This window comes from Pseudochaenichthys georgianus, chromosome 13, assembly GCF_902827115.2.
Source record: "Pseudochaenichthys georgianus chromosome 13, fPseGeo1.2, whole genome shotgun sequence".
NCBI lineage: Eukaryota > Metazoa > Chordata > Actinopteri > Perciformes > Channichthyidae > Pseudochaenichthys > Pseudochaenichthys georgianus.
Window position 1 is genome coordinate 9,368,893 of NC_047515.1, and position 21,648 is coordinate 9,390,540.

Consider the following 21,648-nt stretch of genomic DNA (forward strand, 5'->3'; position numbering starts at 1 on the left):
AATATATAATGTAGGCTGCTGAAAGCGGCTCAGTCTCTTTATCTTCCTCACTGCTGATCTGGCTTTGTGCACACGGGTTCTGTCGCTGAGGTAAAGCAGGTACAGGTAGATGTTGATTTCTAAGATGGCACTGCGTTATCAGTCACTGCGTGGTGTTTGGCAGTAGAACAGATTTCATGGTCCGCCCTTTTAGCAGCGATGCGTACAATGAATCGCAACAAATTCCCACACAAGAGGTTGTTTGTGTGCACAGAAAACAGAGCAGGTAATTTCGTACGAAAACCTATCGCTCAGACTTGATCTTGTAGCGGAGGACAAGGTAGGTGCCGAGCCGCAGGATGAGGAAGAAAATGCCCAGCACGATGAAATCCATGTAGAGCTTTGCGTCCTCTACGTCCAATAACTGCAGAACCTCTTCAGGCCGCTGGAACTTACACACCTTCTCTGGACACTCCAGCTCTGAGCGGTTCATCCCGTAGATGGACAGGATCACGCCTTCAAAGCCGTATCTGTGGGAGAGATACTAAACCTTAAGTCACATTCAGAATTGCTAAAGGTTTACTCAATCATCTGCAAAGTCTAAATAACAACAAATGTAAGCAATGCCACAAATTAGCAATCCATTCTATCAGCTCAAATACGCCACAATATTCATAACATTCCACAATATGAAAGTTGTGGATGATAATAATATCAGGTTAAAAGAAATGATGTGAGGTTGTCAGGAAGAATCAACCCCAAGAACCAATAGTTAAGTCACATTTAACTATGAGCCTTAGACATTGTTTAATAGCAACAATAGTGTGGGATGAAGTGATTTAAAGTGATTCTTGGTTTTTTGATTTTTTTTCTTTCTATATGTCTTTTCTCCTAGTATCGTGTTTTGATTTACTTCCTGTTTGTTGTGGTTTCCCGCCTGTGTGATATGCCGCTCCAGTTGTGTCCTTGTGGTTAGTCTTTAGTGTATAAATGCTCCTCTTCCCTTAGGCCTGCACCACAAAGCAGGATTTAGGGTTAATGAGGTAACTTCAGGGTTAGCTGAGGTTTCGGTACTATGACACTGGTTCACCTCTCACCAGGGTAGATTGCGATGGTAACTTATGCTGAACACCTAACCTGTGCCCTGTACTACGAAGCCAGTTCAACAGACCCTGGATATCTTTGTGTTATCTGGCTTAACTAACCCTACCAAACGCGATTTCACTAAGCGGTCCTACGGCGCTGGTTATCAACTCGGTAAACCAACCCAGGGTTTCTCTGTGCGTCTCCAAGCGAGTTCACATGATCGAGGCGGGGTTAGCAGCATGTGACCAATAACTAACATAGAGAAGAGAACTGACAGCGCAGCGTCATACTTCATGAATGAAGAGTGAACTATAATATTAGACAAATATAAAGAAGCTCAACTTTATACATCATGACTCCACCGCATAATCCAGGATGAAAGCACCATGCAGCTGCGAAGTGCAGGAAGAACAGCTGGTTAAAAGAACTCTGAATGTGTGAGTGTGCGTAAATAAGAGGTTTATAACATTACTGCCCCATAGGCACGAGTGGATCTGACTCTAATGACATTTGAGTGTTTCGTCAATTTAATTTGTCGTTTAATTGCGTTTGTGTGCAATACAATAGAATATATTATTCATCCCCAAAAATAAATATGGATACATAATTTAAAGCGGTAAACAGGATTATTTTCAAATCTTAAAGACAGGGGTGGTGTATTAAACGTTCATCTAGGAACAATCTAATGGGCAGTGTTTATTTGTTCCGTCTGTTACATGTATTTCGGACTCGCACATCTCCTGAATGTGTGTGATTTTGTAATTTTTTTTTATTTACATGTCTTAAAATGCCTCACTGCATTCATAAAAGTAGCAAATAAACTCTGCACATTAGATTATTCCTAGACGAACGTTTAATACACCGCTGCTGTCTTGAAGGTATCAAAATGAGCCTGTTTAGCGCCATAAATTATGTTTTGTTACTCCACAAAAATCAAAACAACAAATTAAGTTGACGAAACACTCATGTTATTAAAATCAGATCCACTCGTGTCTATGGGGCAGTGATATAAACCTTTTATTTACACACTCACAGTCTTAGTTTTTTTTGCTGTTCTTCCTGCACTTTGCAGCTGCATGTTGCTTTAATCCTGGATTATGTGTTGATGTCATGGATGAATTCATTTGAACTTCTTCCATTTGTTTTATATTATAGATTTATTTTCATTCATGAAGTATGATGCTGCGCCAGCGGCGCCGGAGTCATTTCAGAAGTGGGGGGGGGCCAAAAAGTGCGTGTTGTGACATACTTGCCAACCCTCCCGATTCCATTGCCCTCTCCCGGTTTCCTCCCGGGGTCATGTTTACCCCGCATTTCTGACTAAATCTGATTTGTGAGTCACGACCTGTTTCATCCTAACCTAACGCTCCAAATGTTACTGATTCCACTCGGACTTCAAAACAGCTACACCATTGTTTGGTTTCCATGGTAACGCGTCTCTTTAGTCGCCCCCGCAACTGAAAGTCTGAGAGGGTGTTCAGCATGGGGAGGAAGATAGTCACACGAAACAGAACAAGAATGGACAACTCTACCCTCTGCTCACTCCTTTCCTGTACATTAAACTATAGAGGTCCAGCACACCCATATGACAGCGCAGTTGCTCATTCCATCACTTATTTTTTCCTGCTCAATACGCTCTTGTTTGACAAGCTGAATGTTGACTGGTGTTTGACTGAAGTAAGCGCACTTTTTTTAACACACTCTGTGGAAATGAGACTTTTCATGGCTGTCCAGGAAGCTTGGGCACTTTTTCCAGTTATTAACTCCGGTATTTACAAAGCTGTCATCTCCACATTTGGAGAAAGTTACAAGCCGTCTGACTGCAGCAAATCTGCATATTTCACAGAAGGCTCGTTTAGTGGTTTTGCAAAGAATTAACCACTCTCTGTTTTGGTACCATTCTGCTTTGAAGTACCTTTCTCTTTGCCCAAACGATCTGGCGGTCTCCTTTTTATCTACAATTAGCTGTGCAGCTTTACCCTTCTCAATGTCCCGACAACAAACCTCCACGCAGTCGGAACCAGCCTTTTTCAGTTCGCGGTCGCAGAGCAACTGCTTCCGGGTTCATCTGGCTGCGCTGGTTCTATGGTTGAAGGGCCAGGCTCCGGAGTTGTGGATGTCAGGGATGTGACATTGAAGTTGCTGAAGTTCAGTTTTGTTTGACTGTATTTTATTTTATTATGCGCTGGTTCTTCTGACATGTTTGCGATATCAATAGCTAAGTTTATCTATCTAGGTTAACGACTGACACAGAACAACGTAACAACGATGAGGTGGTGGCGAAGTCCATAGGGACTTGGCTTGGCAATTGGAAGGTCACCAGTTCAAGTCCCGGCAAGACCAAGTGCTACCGAGGTGTCCCTGAGCAAGGCACCGTTCCCTACACTGCTCCCCGGGCGCTGTTCAAAATGGCTGCCCACTGCTCCTAACACTAGGATGGGTCAAATGCAGAGAAACAATTTCCCCACGGGGATTAATAAAGTATATCAAAATAAAAAAAAACAAATAAACAAATCTAAGCTTTTTTATTGGTTGTAATGTACATGGATACATTTGAATGGTGTGACAATGTCCTCTTTGATTGGATTAAAATTTACATATTTCATGTGAACGGGGGGACGGCGCAAAACGAGAAGCATTCGGACTCAAGTAGACGGAAGGAATGAGGTATTTGCGGTCTACAATGACAGAGAAGAGACTGTCAGTTTGGCTGTACTCAGCATTGAATCAAAACGCACTAAAGCTTTGGATCTAAATAAGTTTGTGAGGCGTTTGGCTGAACAAAATAGTAATTGCCGCATTCAGCTGCCAACTTGATGCGCTGCTCACGGATGACTCGATGAGCATAAAAAACGGTTAAGATGATGACCTTGTATGTGTGTATATATTTTTTTCTTTGAGGGGGTCTGCCCCCAAAAAACTGTTTTAAGTCCTGAGAAAGTCAAATAAGATGTAAAACTTCACTGCCCAGCCAAAAAAAGTAACCACTTTGATTGAACTAGGCCAGTAGGTTAGGACTTTCCACTGGATAATAACTGCAGCGATGTTTATGTTTTAGCTGAATACACGTTTTTTTTAACCCTAACTGATGCAGTTAGTCACTTATTTAATGTTTGTTCTTTCTGATGTAAAGTCAAGGTTGTAACTGTTAGCAGTAAAGTCGTGGGGCGCTGAACTGTTCCTTTGCATCTTTTGAATTTTTGATACATGATATAATTACTTGTCTTTCAAATTTGAAGGAGGGTGAGCAAGCATCTTGGATAACTGATTGATAACATCATATGATTCACATGTTAGCAGGTTAGCAGCCTCTGGCGGTCATCCAGGATTCATAGAACCGTAGTTACATACCTAACTATCGTTTGATATGATATTTTACTTTTGTCCATCCAACCGAAAATCTTCCCTCTGCCCAACTGCTAACAAAAAATAGATTCTGTTACTCACCTGACATAAGAAACGTACGAGCTCCACTGCAAGTACTTGGGGATCGTGTCAAAGTTCACAAAGAATCCAGAGAACAGTAGCACAGGGATAGCTGTGACAGGTCCAACAAATGTAGCTACCTGTATAAGAATGCAGAGCACAAAATATGTCTTATATGTGTAACATGAGCCAAGACATCCTATATTAAACATTCAAACATGCCGCACCTGTAGTGAGGGGGAGGCAGCCCCCACCAGAAGGCCCAGAGACTGAGCTACCAGGGCCGTGCAGATGGACAGGGCGAGGAAGAGGAGGTAGCGGGTGGCCTCCGGGGGCTGCTTCGTCATCCAGTACACTATGCTGCAGTACATGATGGGGCAGATCACCTAAAACCACATCAGAAGATCTTCGGTTTCATTATATTCAAGAATAACAAAGTTTCCCAGCCTCTTATCGATGCAGTTAAAAACAGAAAATAATGAATGGACAGATCCAAGTCCTTTCCCTAAATAAGACTTTAAAAAAAATGTAATGTATGAGTGAAAACTGTACTGAGCCATATCCACAGCGAGGTTATACTTAGTTTAAGTAATGTTAGAACATTTTAAATATACTTATATTTAAGGTGTAAAAGAACAGACAAACCTTACCAAACAGATTTCTTTTTGTCTTGTATTTCAGGTATTAAAGAGGAAGATCACGCATATATATTGGTGGGTGATGTGCAATACCACAGTGAAAGGGCTATAGGAAAAGTATGGATATCATGATACTACTGTGTAGTGTTGAATCTGATTTAAGTTATACTGGAAGCTACCAACCCAACTTATGGAATATGAAATACAACATGCAACATGATATATTTGTAGATTTACAGTAAAAATGTGTTTAGTTTAGCTGGAGCTAGACTCTGAATAATGCAGGAAGTTTTCACACTTTGTAAATGAAAAGTTTGAACTGCATGAACTATCTGACAGTTAAACAAAAGTGTTCAAAACCGCTGCATCAACCAGGTAGTACCTTTAACTTACACTAGAGTGCAGTAGTGTACTCTGTAAAAGTGCAACAGGTTTGTGGACCCCCAAATATCTGCTTACCTGGAATGGGATATCAGCCATGGTTTTAGCCAGGTAGTAAGCTTTCAGGCTGTACCAGTAGTTTAGATGTTCCCTCAGGAAAACAGACATCTCTAGAGGAACTAACGGGATGGTGCACACAAATAATTCACAATTATCTGTCAATCCATTCACAACATATGGGATTTAGAAATGTCTCTCTGTTCTGTATACGACAAAAAAAAGACAAACAAATCTGGGTAATTTCCTCCCCTCAATCAGACTCACAGGTCAACACGGTCGGCATGAGCGCTCCAAACATGATGAAGAGCATAGAGAAGAAGAGGAACCCAGTGTTGTTAAAGACCTTGCTCGCGTCATTGCCGATGTTCAGATAGAGCAAGCCTATTAACACACCAATGGCGATGTGGGAGATCAGTCTGAGGCGGGTCAAAACCTGAGAGCAGAACAAAAGCAGGAACAAATGAAGATCCACTCCCAGACAACTGCCTGGTCGTTTTTGGGTAAAGTCTCTTGTTTTAAGATGACTCAATTTAGGTAAAGACTTTACATTTCAATGTGTTTCGAACCAGTGCTTAACTGTTATATGCATGATATGACTCACCTGGTCTCGACATATAGTAATGAAGGTTCTCTTGAAGAGGATACAGAACTGTGTTAATGTGCTTGTGGCAAACGTATGTCTCTCTATGTGTCCGGCATCCTGGAGAAAATGGAAGCAGATAATCCAGTAAAATGAAAAAAAATGATTAATGAATAATTATGCACAACATCAAAAAGAGCAGGACAATAGATTCTGCTGTCAGGGACACATATACACACCTCTGGGCAGATTATATTCTACTATATTCTAGCCATATTATATACATATATTAATGTATCTTTTACCTTATCATTTATCTTATCCCTCATATTAACAAAAACGTGGCATGTACTGTAAGTGAATATGTTCTGATTTTTGTGTCATATTCTATATTTTACTTATATTACAAGTCTACAATAATACTGCCAAACTAGTGCCTGCTTCGTCACATCATTAGTCTTGTAAACACTGTTAACAGGGCTCTGCTACTACTAATCATTACTGTTACAACAAATATTTTATTTTATTCATTTATTATATATATTTTTTTGTTTTCTTGTTTTTGTTTGTTTTTGCCTGTCCTTGTTTGTCTACCCTCCCTCAAAATGTAAAACGTCTTTGGGTTCCAGAAAAGCGCTATATAAATATAATTTATTATTATTATTATTACACTAACCATACCATGTTACATTTATATTTCCTATCTTCTTATTTTATTTTTATTTAAGTATACCTCTTAGTATGTATTCTTTAATGTACTTAATTATTTGTACTGGTGCTGTCCTTGTGCAGCTGCCACAACCGAATTTCCCCTCTGGGTTTTAAAAAAGGTTTATCATATCTTCCCTTTTTGGCTTTCTTGCCTGAAGTGAGATTGGAAGATAACACTCTGATCTTTGTAATGTAAATGTGAACCTACAGCCAGGAGATGGTCATCTAAAATGAGCTCAAAGACTGAAAACAGAGAAGAAAGAGCTTGCCTGGCTTCTTCCAAATAGCAAAATCCACAGGACCTGCCGCTGGCTGCAGAAGTGGTATTGCCATTTTGTCCCAAAATCATCTTTTAACCATATCCTTTATATTAATATCTTACGAGTTGACGGTGGAACCAGTAGCCAGTAATTTTTTCAACTTAATCCAAAAAAGAAATAGTTTTTTGTGTTGTCTTTATTGTTACATGTAGCTTCTACCCATTAGTTTAGCATCTGTTGGTGGTGATCTTTCGAACTGTTGGCTTGAATGAGTGGTGAACCGTCAGGGCCTTCAGGGTATTCAGAGAATATCCTGGAACACTCAGATAAAACAAACAAAAAATCGATTTAATTATATAAATAAAATGTAATAAAATGAATAAATGAGAATGGTATCTGTGTTGTTGATCTGTAATATGACAGTGTTACGTTGATTTGTTTGTCCTTCTCGGACCATGGACTACTCATTTCAGTGGTTTTGTGTTAGAAAAGAAAGCAACCAATCAGATCTTGTTCTGGGTCTCTGGGTAGAATATCCTTCAACCAAGGTATTCTACATCCTTGATCGAATGCCCTGGCCGTTGCACTGAATGAGAGCGTACGTTTGGACTGACAGTTGACAGTGATCAACCAATCATATATTGATTTGTAGCCAATGGGCGTATTCTTTCAGAGTTTCCCTCGGTTCCAGGGTATTCTAGAAGGCCCGCTAGTTAACTGGCTCGAGACAGAGGATCTAGATGAATGCGACGAAGCAATTCATGCCGTTTTATTGTTTTTAACGTTGAAATGACAAGTGCAACAGGTGAAGATGAAGTTGTTGCGGAATTGTTGTGAGTACCCTTTTCAAGACGACAATTCAGTGAAAAGACGGACATTATAATGCGGCGGCGGGGGGGGTGTGTGTCTACAGAAGGTCCAGTTGTGATAGACACGGTTCGCTACTGGCTTAAATATGATACAGCCATACTGGAAACCAGAAAGAGTCCCTTTTTTATTCTGGTAGTTGGATATTGCTACATTTAGACAGAACCAGGCTAACTGTTTCCCACTGTTTCCATTTTTATGCTAAGCTAAACTAAGCTAACCAGTTGCTGGCTCTAGCTTCATATGTACTGTAGCTAGTGTTCAGACATTAGTGTGTTATCAATCTTCCCATCTAACTCTTGGCAAGAAAGTGAATAATAAAATATAACTTTATAAACATATCAACTGAAAATACAATTATTTAACGGGGCATATAAAGGTAAATGTAAAAGTTTGTACTTTTTGGGGGGGTTTCTACTAGAAAATGTTCAACATGCTTCAATGTTAAAACAAATGAATTATTTCTGAGACCCCCTTTTTTTAAAAGGCCTCCCTCCCGGTAAAAACAAAACCCTCCGTTGATAAGGGTTTTAGAAATAAGCTTTCTTAAGCTGTAGATGGATATCTGGGTTAGTACATTAAATGAACCTGCATGTGACGTAGGAAAGGAAGCCACATCCCAAGTTTTCTGAACAAAATCTGTCACATCATCTACTACACACCTTTTGGCACTTTGTTGCACAGACAGATGTGCCATTGTTTTCACATTGATTCTTCTTCTCCTCTAATGCACACATTCCACCCTGGACTGCCTCAAACAGCACCGGATTCAGGTCTCCATACTCTCCTGATGCCACTTCAATGACTGCACCGGAGGCAAAAGCAGAAAGACACACAGATCATTAAGGAATTAGAATGGTTCTTAGGAAAGTGTAACAAAGACATGTATAAATGTTATGTGGACATACTGAAGTCTGCAGGGTTGTGGTAGGTAGGACAGTAAAGGCCCAGAGTCTTGAGATAAGGGATTAGGTAAGGGACTGTGCCTTTGTAGATACACTGTCCCTGACTGAGAATGTAAAGCTGAGGAGGAACACAATGTATTAAGGTTTGCAACTGACACAGACTGTAATTCATTTTATTCTGTTCCTTTGCCCTTTATAGACAGACTTGTACCTTGTCAAACATCTCAAACAGTTTGGCACTGGGCTGGTGGATGGTGCAGATGATGGTCCGTCCTCCCAGCGCCAGAGAGCGCATTAGTGAGACCACCTGGTAGCATGACGCACTGTCTAAGCCACTGTACAGAGAGAGACAGAGACACACAGGCAGACATTAATGAGCCAAGTAGAAGACATATATGAGTCAGGACAAAGATATTATGAGAAAAAGCCCCTTTTATTGATTGAATTTTGTCCCCTGAAAGTTTTTTAATGTTATATTAACAGTAACTGGGCATTTTATGAACACATATTTTGAGACATGCTTGTAATTTGAGAATATATTCTCCTTTTAATAAAAACAAGATTTAAGTCAGTGAATTTGATGTTAGATATATTTTATAGTGGTAGAACTAGTTGTTCTTTGGAAACCGTTTATTGAAAAAAAAATAAGTAGAAGCAAGTGCAGACTTGGGTGAAATGCTTTGGTATTAAGAATTCAAACCGTCCAAAGGATGCTATGCTAATGTATTGATTTATAAATTACACACAAATTACAGAACAATTCACGTTTTTGTTGGCACAGAGCCTAAAAGCAGATTTCCAAAGTTCAGTGCTACCTCTTACCAATTATTGGAGCAAGTATGATAAAGTCAAAGCTTAAACCTATTATGCTATATTTGAAAAATATATTGTCTGTGAAGTTTTTAGCATAAAATACCAAACCCATTGTAGCCATGCCTCATACTGCTCATACCCCTCTATTGCAGCCCTGTTCCAAACAGGCTGATTCTGCTTTAAATGGAACGGCTGCTGCTAGCCACGCCCCTTTGTAGCGTCACACAGCTTTCCCCTGCTAGAGAGATTTCTACCCGGAGTAGTGATGGGAATTATGGCTCTTTGAAGGGAGCCGGATCTTATGGCTCCGTTCCTTTACGAGAGCTGTTCAAAAGAGCCGTAAGGGGGCGGGGTTACTAGGTTTATCAGCAAAATATATCTTTTATAACTCAATCAAATGTAGCCCTGTTTGGACTAATGATTTATATATTGTGTAGTACACATATATCACCTTTGTACTGAAGTATTACAAATTAAAAATGACATGTTTAATATAATGATTTGCTGTAGCCAATTGTTTTCATTGCATTTACAGACTCTTGTAACTCTCTGATTGTAGAACCACACTACACAAAGCAGATAGCAACACCTATACAAACTTACAACAAATCTTTGCTGAGCCTAAAAATAATCATAAATAAATAACATAATGAAAATACATGTATTGCAATGCTCAAAACAGCAGCATCCAACCGTCTCTAATCCTTGGATACATGTCACTGCATGCATGCACGGAGCACCCGTAGCACGTAGATCATCATATCATTCTGTCTTGTATTACTTAACAACAAAAATAACTTCTCTCTTTGAACCGGCTCGTTCGCGACCGACACATCACTAATCCGGAGAAACTCAGCTAAACGCTGCGGTGATTAAATGCCATATTATGCTCCCAACCATTTCAAGCTTTATTTCTGAAGCAGTATGGAGCTCAAGCCTTTCTCTCTCGCAGGGTTTACCACAAGGACATTACCTTACACATTCTCTCCAGTAGCCTACAGCGTTAGCTCCATGGTTAGCTCTGAGTGTTAGCATGCTTGCTAATGTAAACACAGAGCATATTCCTCCCAAAACACGCCACGCATTGTTTCTGATACAGCACATAGCTTGACATGTTCTTAAGTGTTTACTGCTAGAACAGTGCCATTATATGTATTATTTATATATATATATATATAAATATTCGTCGAGTACGGCTGTACTGACGTGTTTTTCCTCCGGAGACGTCGCGAAGAGACGGAGCGGCTCCACCTGTTGCTGCCTGCGATCTGCGATCTACGGAGGCCTGCTCCCGCCTGTGGAGTGCGGCTGCACTGGAGAGGTTTTTGCCCCGGGGTCGTCGCGGAGAGACGGAGCGGCTCTACCTGTTGCTGCCTGCGATCTGCGATCTACGGAGGCCTGCTCGTCGCGAAGAGACGGAGCGGCTCCACCTATTTGCTGCCTGCGATCTGCGATCTGGGCCTGCTTTCCACCTGTCCTGGTTCTGCTGTTGCAGAGGCCTGCTTTCACCCCGAGGATACCACGCTGCTGCTTTCGTCTGTCCTTTGCTGCTATGTTGATTTTGCTCTAGGAACATCACGGATACTGTGTGCTGGTCTGGGGAAATGGCCCATATCGGGATTCTGCTGTGCCTGTTAACTGTTTTGGACTATGAGAAGATCTCTAGTCATTCTGAGAAGTCTACTGGATTCAGGTCTGTTCTGCCACCCGCAGTGGGCATCCCCTGCAAAGGTTCGGATGTGTTGCTCAAACAATTACCGGTTGCCTTGTCACAGACAATCTGCTCGACAAATATGTTTGTCTTTTTTGTTTTCCTGCGATGATGGTTCTTCAGGACTGCTTCTTAAGCTCTAATCACACTCTCGCAGACTTTTCCGGTGATTCTAAAGTAGATGACAATGTGTGTCGTTTAAGAGGAAAAGATGCCTGTTTTTGTTGTTGTTATTACTGTCAGGAAATGTACAACCTAACCCTGGTCCGCCCAGTAGTCGTAGTCAGATCGCTACTCCTGCTGATTTTAAAGCTAGGTCTGGGTTGGGTTTCATCCACTTGAATGTGAGCAGTCTGTTAGGTAAACTAGATTTTGTCCATATTTGGGCGAGCTCGACTGACGCTGACGTCATTGTTTTATCAGAAACATGGCTAAATAAATCTATTTTGGCCTCTGACATTGCCTTAAATGGTTATAATGTGTATCATACCGACCGGCCTAATAAAGGTGGTGGCGTTGCCATTTATGTTAAGAATAAGTTCAGTGTAACCACATTAGTTTCCAAATCTATCAGTAAGCAATTTGAATTTTTAGCCTTAAATATAGAAGTGGCAAAGGGTCAACAGGTCATGGCCGTGGGCTGTTACAGACCCCCCTCAGCTGTAAAAGACTCCTTGTCTTCGCTAGCAAATCTTTTATCACAACTAGACTACAAGGAAATAGTGCTACTTGGAGAATTTAACTGGGACTGGTTAACTGCAGTGTCAGAGGATTTTAATAACCTTTGTATCTCTTTGAATGTTACTCAGATTGTGGACAGTCCTACTCGACCTAATATTAAGTCCCCAAATAAATCCTCCCTAATTGATCTCATTTTAACTAATGTTCCCCATAAATATTCATCTGTGGGAGTATTTGCGAATGATCTGAGTGACCATAATTAGGGACACAAAAGTCCAAAAGGTTAAACCACGTATTATCATCAAGAGAGACATAAAACATTTTGTGGAGCAGGGTTTTGTGCATGATCTGTTTGATTTTGATTGGGGAAAAATCGATTTGTGTGCTGATGTTGAGACTGCATGGTCTTATTTTTATCTTGGTTTTATGGAGATCATTGATAGACATGCACCCCTGCATACATTTAGAGTGAAGGGACGAGACAATCCTTGGTTTTCTGCTAATCTGTCCAGTCTCCTTCATGAGAGAAACAAGGCCTGGGCAAAGGCTAGGAAATCAGGCTCAGAGGTAGAATGGCTGCGTTTTAGGCAGTTAAGGAATAGATTCACTTCACATATCAAAAGTGCTAAATCTAAGTATTATCTGTCAGTTACCACAAAGAACCTGAACAACCCTAGAAAATTCTGGAAAGCCATAAAATCGATATCCTCCAGTGATATCCGTAATGAGCTACCTCCGTGCCTTACCACAGTATCTGGCACTATATCGGACAGGGCCACCATGTTAAATTGTTTTAATGAGCATTTTGTGTCCTGTGGCTCTCTGTTTCATTCTGTTTCTAATTCTGCTTCTGTGAACACCACAGTCGGTGACACAGAACAATGTGGTCTGGAAAACCCTTTCAGTTTTACTCCTTTTACTGTTGATGTTGTTCGTGAAGTCTTAACCAAGCTAGATCCTAAAAGGCCGGCTGGCCCGGACAACGTAGAACCTTTCTTTTTAAAGATAGCTGCAGATTTTATTGCTCCACCTCTTACTTCTCTTTTTAACCTCTCTCTCAGCATGAACAAAATCCAAAAAGTATGGAAGTCAGCTTATGTCCTGCCACTACTAAAAGGAGGGGAGGCCACCTTATTAAACAATTATAGACCCATCTCTAAATTGTCAGTTCTGGCTAAGGTTCTTGAACGCCTAGTGAGTGAACAAGTAAAGGAGTTTTTATGTACAAATGACATCCTGTCTAAACATCAATCAGGCTTCAGAAAGCAACATACTGTAGCACCATCACTGCCACAATGAAAGTGGTGAATTATATTACGAGTATTTTAGATAATAAGTTGTGCAGCTCTATTTGTTGACCTATCCAAAGCTTTTGATACCGTCGATCATCGCATTTTGAAGCAGAGGCTGGTCAGTATTGGCATATCCAGCCATGCAGTGGGTGATTTGTGAACTACCTCTCTGAAAGGTCCCAATGTGTTCATTTTGATGGGCTGTCTTCTGAGTGATTAAACATCACTAATGGTGTACCACAAGGTTCAGTTTTAGGTTCGCTATTATTCTCTACCTATATTAATAGTTTAGGTGAAAATGTCGAAGGAGCAACCTTACATTTTTATGCGGACGATACCGTTATGTACTGTGCAGGTCCCTCGATTAACGAGGCTGTTGTTAAATTACAGGCTGTTTTTAACATTATTCAGGCTCAGCTCTCTGAGCTTAAGCTTCTTTTAAATGTGGATAAAACCAAGGTAATGCTCTTTTCTAAAGCTAAAGCTAAAAATACACCGGAGACTGCTTTGGATATTGTAACTACGCAAGGAATACAACTTGAAGTGGTTACCTGTTACAAATACTTGGGTATCTGGCTTGATGATTGTCTCACTTTTAAATTTCATGTAAATAACCTGCTTAAAAAGCTGAGGGTTAGACTAGGTTTCTTTTACAGGAACAAGTCCTGTTTCTCGCTTGAGGCCAGGAAAAGGCTAGTCACTGACCTTTTTACCTGTGCTGGACTATGGTGATTTGTTATATATGAATGCACCTGCCAATTACCTGAGCAAGTTAGATGCTGCGTATCACAGTGCACTGAGATTTTTGACAAATTGTAAAGCACTTACGCATCACTGTACCCTGTATACCAAGGCGGTTTTGCCATCACTTACTGTACGGAGGCTCAGTCACTGGTACTTTTTCATTTACAAAGCCATGTTGGATAAACTACCATCTTATATCTGCTCCCTGATCTCTCTGCGAATTGAAAGTACTTATTGCCTGAGATCGCATGCTGTGGTTTTATTAAATGTGCCAAGTGCTAGGACTGTCTTAGGGAAGAAAGCTTTTAGATGTGCAGCTCCACTAACATGGAACAGTCTGCAAAAAGAATGGAAAATTACCAAGCTAGTACCACTACATGTTTTTAAAGCTCGGTTGGATGCTACAAAATCAGATGCTGTTGGTACATGTGGTTAAATATGTAAATTGTAATCCCTGTACATTTTGCTGTATTATGTCCTTTTGTTGTTCTGTTGTTTATGTTTTTATGTCTTCTTGTGGAACCTACTGCTGCAGGTCTCCCTTGAAAAAGAGATCATTGATCTCAATGGGATTTTACCTGGATAAATAAAGGTTTTGAATTGAATTGAATTGAATATATATATAACAACTTTACTCTAAGTGCCTCCTGCAGACATCCTGCTGAATACAGATACACAGCTGCGACTGTATATGGAGACGATAGGTTGGGACGTGTCACGTGTGCCAGAGACGATAGGTTGGGACGTGTCACGTCGGCCGGATGTCGCCAATGACGTAATAGGAGCGAAAATTCTGCTTGTTAGCACCCCCTTTTTTTTTTAGATGTGGGTACTGAAGAAAAGAGAGAGGGTTTTGTTTTCTGACACTTTGTGAGTTCCCTGACACACCAGGGACACATATTTATGTATAAAAGACTTGCATTTTTCATTCAAATAAAAATCTTTAACAATGGCCTTATAAAGAAAGAGATACCAGTGCATATCACATCTCTATGACAGATAGGAACACCCAACCATGTTGGACAGGGTCCAATGGTAAGTGCAATAAGTATCCCCAGTAATATGGGAAGGGTAATCTTAAAGTTTGAGAGTGGAAGCTGCAGCATGTCACACAGACCACATGCCAATAATCCAAGATGCATAGGGAAACGGCTTCAATTGTTTATGAGATTGTCCATATGTCACTTACATTTAAATGTTCTCGTCAAGCCAGATGCCAGATTTTCTCTGTCCTAATGACATAATCATTCACAATGGATACTGCCAAATGCATTGTAAATAATATCACTGAATCAAGACAACAAACAGCATGCATTTTGTTTGATTTATATTAAGAGTCAGTTTAAAATTAATAAATACAACCTGTATAGCATTGAAGGAGAGTTGCAGATTATCAAAGGCTTGTTGAAAAGAGTCAACAATACAATAGAATGTGTAATTTCCATATAGATGAACTTGTCTACCACACAAATAGTATAATGCAGGGCCCACAGTTGATCCTTGTTGCACACCTTTTGTAATGGGCAAGCACTCTGATGTTGCTCTGAATTTCTTTTTTAGGATTAGTCTATTCTTACGGATATCATATATCCGTAAGAATAGACACATTTTCTCATAGTCTCATTACTGCTGACCTAGTTTAGACTAGACTATAAGCATTAGTCAGTCAATCAATATTAAATTCACTGATCACACTCAATTTAGATTCTGTATATTGAGCTCCGTTAGCTAACATGCATAGCTAGCATCAGCAAAAAGGTATCGATGTAACCAAACCACATTGATTGAGTTGTTAGGCCCAAAGATGACCTTTAATGCAAGAAACTTGAGGCATTTTAGACAGTGAAAGCCTTCATATATTTGACAGAGAAACACTCAATGTAATAGTCATGCAAGGACCAGTGTATTCATTATTATGGTTTCCATGAGTGAAACTTTGTGAACTCTGGTCAAAATGTTGTATTTTATTTTGATATGCAAGACTTCATTTGTCAGAGGACCTGGGTACCAGTGCGTCCAACCGCTTATACATGCCAGATGCTACCATTGCAATTAAGAGTCAAACGGTTTGGGTTTCAAAAGTCATTCCAACACCATATCTCCAGCTGTCACAAGACTCATTAGAATTATGCAGCCAGATGTGCTGTCTGGATGAACTGAAACTGCCTTTGGGTCGCCTTTTCAGGAAAAAAACATCTAAATCCTCAATTCTATTGTTCAAATTTGCATTGTATCCATTACCTAATGAACTTAATAAAGTAAATTGTTGGCATAAACTAGAATAACAACCATATAGGTTGTATATTGTATTCCAATTCCACAGCAATTGACTTCATATGGTCAACGTTTAAATTCTACTGTACATTGCATTGCCTTTTTAATAGAGGCACATTTCAAACAAACAACTCAAATGTCTTATGTGCTATTATTCTTTTTAATTCAGCCATCATCAGCACTTGCGTGTCTCACCTGGTTGGCTCATCAAAGAACATGACTGGAGGATTGTTGACCAGTTCGAGGGCAATGGCCAGACGTTTACACTGACCACCGGACAGAGAGCTGGTACGAGTGTAAGCACAGTCAAGGAGTCCCAGGGCAGTCAGAATCTCATTCACCTGGACAGAGAAAGTCAGAGAGAGATAATTCACAGGATTCAAAAATAGTTTGTTTGATTATTAAAAAAAAAACAGTCTTTTTCATTTGTACCCATGAAACTACATTGAAACTACATTGTCAAGTATAGACTGCAAAAATTATTTTTGAAAGCTAGAAATATTTAAAACATGTTTGGGCTAGCCGCTAGAGAGACATTTGATAGATACAGTGTTTAAAGGGGGAAGAGAGAGGGGATGACAATGCCTAATATTTCCACGCTGGAGTCACGTGCGCTGGCCAGCTCTAACCACTGAGATATCTGGCGGCCTGCTCGGCGTATTTTTAACGCTTAATGACATTAAATATTAATTGACAGAAAACAACATACATACATCCTCACAACAAATTAATGGGTAGCTACCACTGAATAAAGCCATTCCTCTTAAATAAATTGGCATTACATTTACGCCACAGCTAAGTAACTGCCTGTGTAAGTTTGTGTTTGCATGGTGGATGCATACCTACATGTCCTGACAGCCCTGTATTGGCATTTATTTTAGAAACAAAATATAGATACATGAAAAGGTATAGAAATCCCTGGACAACTGGCCCTTTATCCAAATTGGGAATACAAGTGTTTCCACAAAGTGGAGTGTGTAAACAGAAAGTTACATTCCAAATTTCTACGGTGATTGGCCGGTTAAGTTTAAATTTGAATTAGGTCGTATTAAAGTGGAAGTATTACTGTTATTATCTTTTTTATGTGTGTGTTTAGTCTGCAAGTATCTAGAAATCCTCTGCGCTATTATTAAAAGTTAGTTTTACATGACTTTCACTTACAAAAGTAAAAGAACATGTTATCAAATTGCTGTTTACTGTCAGGACTTTCACAATGCTAATGCTAACTCTCGCTACTTTGACACGTCTGCTCTGCACTTACGGTTTTAGCTTTCTTTGTCGGAGTAGGTTGGAGACGTTTAAATAGTATATATGTGTTGCCATTTGTATGTTAAACAGATTGGCTGTTTTAACATGTGTCACATAACTAATCTCTTTTGTCAGGGTAGTTTTGAACCTCAGATGTTGGGGAAGTGAAAAACGTGTAATGTAGTCGGGTCAAGACAAAACACATTTTTTTATTGAGGGAATCTCTATGCTAGTAGATGTTATTTGTTAAGCTCACCAGTTCTTTCTTCACATCCATAGTTTCATTCAGCTTTAAGTTAGCTGAAACCTGCAGCAAAAAGGAAAATCAAGTTATTATCATGTAATGCAACTATTATTTCAGAAGCTCAATAAGAAGATCAAAAAGATCACTAACTATAAACCTTTTCATCCCAGGATAAGACACAATGTAAAAGATAATAAAAACATTAACACAAAGCCTCAACATAAACAAACGTTGAGGATGAGTTTGTCGTGGCTTTGAAATAAGCAGTGTCAGAAACAGCTCACCATCATGGCCTCTAGTGCAGTGAGGTGTGGCAGCAGCATGTCCTCCTGCATGATGTAGCAGGACATTTTCCTGAATTTCCTCAGGTCCCTGGGTTTTCCATTTACCAGGATCTGACCCTTCATCCCTGATTCCCTGGAATGCAGGAAGGACACACACACACACACACACACACACACACACACACACACACACACACACACACACACACACACACACACACACACACACACACACACACACACACACACACACACACACACACACACACACACACACACACACACACACACACACACACACACACACACACACACACACACACACACACACACTGGACAGTTGAAAGGCTAGGCATACTAAAGTTATAAACGAAACCACAGGCTGGTTCACATGTACTGTAAAGCCTAGTATTGCAGTATCTGTGCCATAAATGCCTGCAGTGAAAGCTAATTTCTCTTAATTGTGATCATTTAGTCTAAAAATGGCTTTTCTAAACCAGCAACTTTGTCACGTAACAATTTAACTAGATAACAACCCTATTTCTTTAACTCTACATTTAAATACAAGTTTGGCACTCCTACCTGTATCCAGCCAGAATATTCATTAAGGTGGACTTCCCGGCCCCAGAGGGCCCCAGGATTCCTATCAGCTCCCGAGTGCAGAACTTTCCGGACAGGCACTTCAGTAAGGCTTTGTAACCTGAGAACAACAAAGGGGGCGTTAATGGTACTGATCACTTCAGCATGGCTATATTAACAATAAGAAAGAAAGTCATTCAACAACATCTTACTCTAAGGTCACATTCACACCAGCCTTGTATAGTCCGGTTGAATCGAAACCTGGTGCATTTAGCCGCTTGGTGCGGTTAATTTGGGTTGGTGTCAACGCAGTCCGAGACCTCGGAAGTGAACTAATCAACCGGACTCTGGTCCGCCTAAAAGAGGTGGTCTCGGACCGCTTGCTAGTGAACTCTGGAGCGGTTCATCGCTGGTGTGAACGCAGCCTGCACCAAAGCATAGGAAGCGTAGTAAATACGTGTTACAAGAACGCGGAGGTCTTCAAAATCTTTTGCGAAAGAGTGAAACAGAATGAAGTGTTGAACAGTGTCGTGTATATAGCCGTGGGAACATGTTTCAAATGGGGGGTGCTGTGGGGATGACACCAAGGCCGGTTCTGACCAATTTGCTGCCCTCTACAAAAGACCAATACACTACAAAAAGAGAAACGTATTGACATGGTGAACAGCTTATATAAAACGGCTTCAAATGTATTTAGTAGGGCTGTCAAACGATTACAATTTTTAATCAGATTAATCACAGCTTAAAAATGAATTAATCATGATTAATCACCATTCGAACTATGTCCAAAATATGCCATTTATTTATGTATATTGTTGTGGGAATGGAAAGATAAATGAAAGAAGGCGGATATATCCATTTAACATACAGTATCTATGTTTATTATAACATTTTTCTGCATGTCAAAATGAAAGACAACCCACACACCTATCAATCATCAAACCGTGGGGTCTTAATTCATTACGTGTTGATTTCTATCAACGGGGGAGTACTTCAGGAAAGTCGACAGAGGGGGGGGGGGCTAGTGGAGTACTTCGTGACCACAGAGTGTGAACGTTGTGATCAGCTGTTTTAGCGCAGTTCTCCAGTGAAGGGGGGGGAGAGTCTCCCTCCGCAGCCGGTCGGCGTAGTTTTGGCACAGTTCCGTTGTACAGACCGACGTTAACAGCAGCCTTGTCTGTGCACACGGAGACCGACTCTGTCGTCCGGTGATCTAACCGCCTTCTGGAAAAGCTTCACAAGTACGTCGGTACGCAAATGCGCTTTGTGACACAAGTGACGGTACGCATTTCAGATTACGCACATAACCTGCGTACCAGTTATGTGCACCCCTGTACCAGAGCCATGTTATTACTATTATATGGCTCTGCCGTCTGCCCTGTACTACAGCAAAAGTATTCTCCGTCGGGACTTCATGCAACAACACCACGCCGTTATCAAAGATCTTCTATTGAGAAGACGATCACTACGTGACAAAAGTTTTCAAAACCGTGGCTACTGAAATCAAGCTTACTAACTGCTGTCTGTGCAATTTACTCCGCGCGAGTTGGCAGACTTTATTTTGCTTACTTTAACATCATTTTTCATGGTGGGGCTAAGCCATTTCTTGGTATGGGTGTAGCCTACCCCATCCATACCCTGGCGCTGCCACTGGTGGCACGTATGGGGCGGGCCATTCTGCACATGCGTTAAATGCGTTAAATATTTTAACGCAATTAATTCAAAAAATTTATTACCGCCGTTAACGCGATCATTTTGACAGCACTAGTAGTATTGAATGAACATGTTTTAATTGAGCGTGGATGTCACATCTTCTAGGGGGGTCCAGGGGTATGCCCCCCCCGGAAAGAAATGTTGTAACATTTTAAAGTAAAATGTTTCAATCTGGTGCACTTTGAGCCCCCAATTACTAGAGACCTGATAGGGGGTACAACTTTAAACACCCATATTAAAAAGATCAGTTTGCATTGTATTAATCAAATAAGTATGTGAACATAACCAATAACCTACCATAGGCAATAACAAATTAATGTAACTTATTTTATTTTTGTTGTTCATTTATATCTTATTTTACCAAGTTAACATTTATTTATTTATGCATATTCTTTAATCTCAAGTTTTAAGCAATATTTTTGGTTACTGTCCTATATACATTGGAATGATTTCAAACCCGTTTTTATTTATCTAGTAATAATAAAGGTGTGCCTTGGAAATATGTGATTACATAAATTGTGATCAAAACGTTTGAGACCCACTGAGATAACTTAGACCAGTGGTTCTCAACCCGTTTTGAGTGGGTCGCAGATGTGTGAGTGAAAAAATCCTTTGTTTTTTTGTGTGGAAAGAAACAAACAATGGCATAAAATATTATTAATATGTCAGGCAGTAATAGATTTATTTATTTTCTTCTCAGAGTGTACCAGAATGCGTAGTTTATATGTTATATGTATGTATAAAAATATCCTGGGAGAGAATCCCCCAGACCCCCCTTCTGGGATTGGGTTTTCAGTAGGGATGGGAATTTGAAAGCAAATATATATTCGAATATTCGACCCCCCAAAAAACGGTTAACCGGTTAACCCGAAATGTACATATCCTATAAAATGTTTTTTTTTACCCAATTTTTTTCCAATAATTTTTGGAAAAAAATACATACATGTTCAAATAAGTGTAGAAACCAAGTCAAATTTGTCAAATGTATTGAACTGGTGATCACAGTTTGACAGCTATAGGCATACAGCTTTCATGTGCGGAGGCGATTCACAATCAGCCCAGCTGTAGAGAAGACCCTCTCAGCTGGAACGGAGGTTGCGGGTATAGCAAGGTAGCATGTATATAAGTTTAATTTGGCATAGTTTGCACTCTACACCGCACTCACTAACCTG

At 40.2% G+C, this 21,648-nt stretch overlaps 1 protein-coding gene across 1 annotated transcript in view; it reads right to left on the reverse strand.

Moving 5' to 3' along the window:
• Window positions 1-283: 283 nt before the first annotated feature.
• The window catches only part of LOC117457654 (ATP-binding cassette sub-family G member 4-like), a 53,069-nt gene continuing 31,704 nt past the window's right edge, over window positions 284-21,648 (reverse strand). The window contains exons 2-14 of the mRNA XM_034097842.1: window positions 18,767-18,884; window positions 18,185-18,317; window positions 17,913-17,963; window positions 16,604-16,749; window positions 9,105-9,228; window positions 8,897-9,011; window positions 8,651-8,793; window positions 6,172-6,270; window positions 5,835-6,003; window positions 5,589-5,689; window positions 4,719-4,877; window positions 4,513-4,631; window positions 284-509 (exon numbers count right to left, since the gene is read on the reverse strand). Of these exons, the coding sequence (XP_033953733.1) occupies window positions 284-509; window positions 4,513-4,631; window positions 4,719-4,877; window positions 5,589-5,689; window positions 5,835-6,003; window positions 6,172-6,270; window positions 8,651-8,793; window positions 8,897-9,011; window positions 9,105-9,228; window positions 16,604-16,749; window positions 17,913-17,963; window positions 18,185-18,317; window positions 18,767-18,884 (1,703 nt within the window). The remainder of the gene's footprint in view (window positions 510-4,512; window positions 4,632-4,718; window positions 4,878-5,588; window positions 5,690-5,834; window positions 6,004-6,171; window positions 6,271-8,650; window positions 8,794-8,896; window positions 9,012-9,104; window positions 9,229-16,603; window positions 16,750-17,912; window positions 17,964-18,184; window positions 18,318-18,766; window positions 18,885-21,648) is intronic.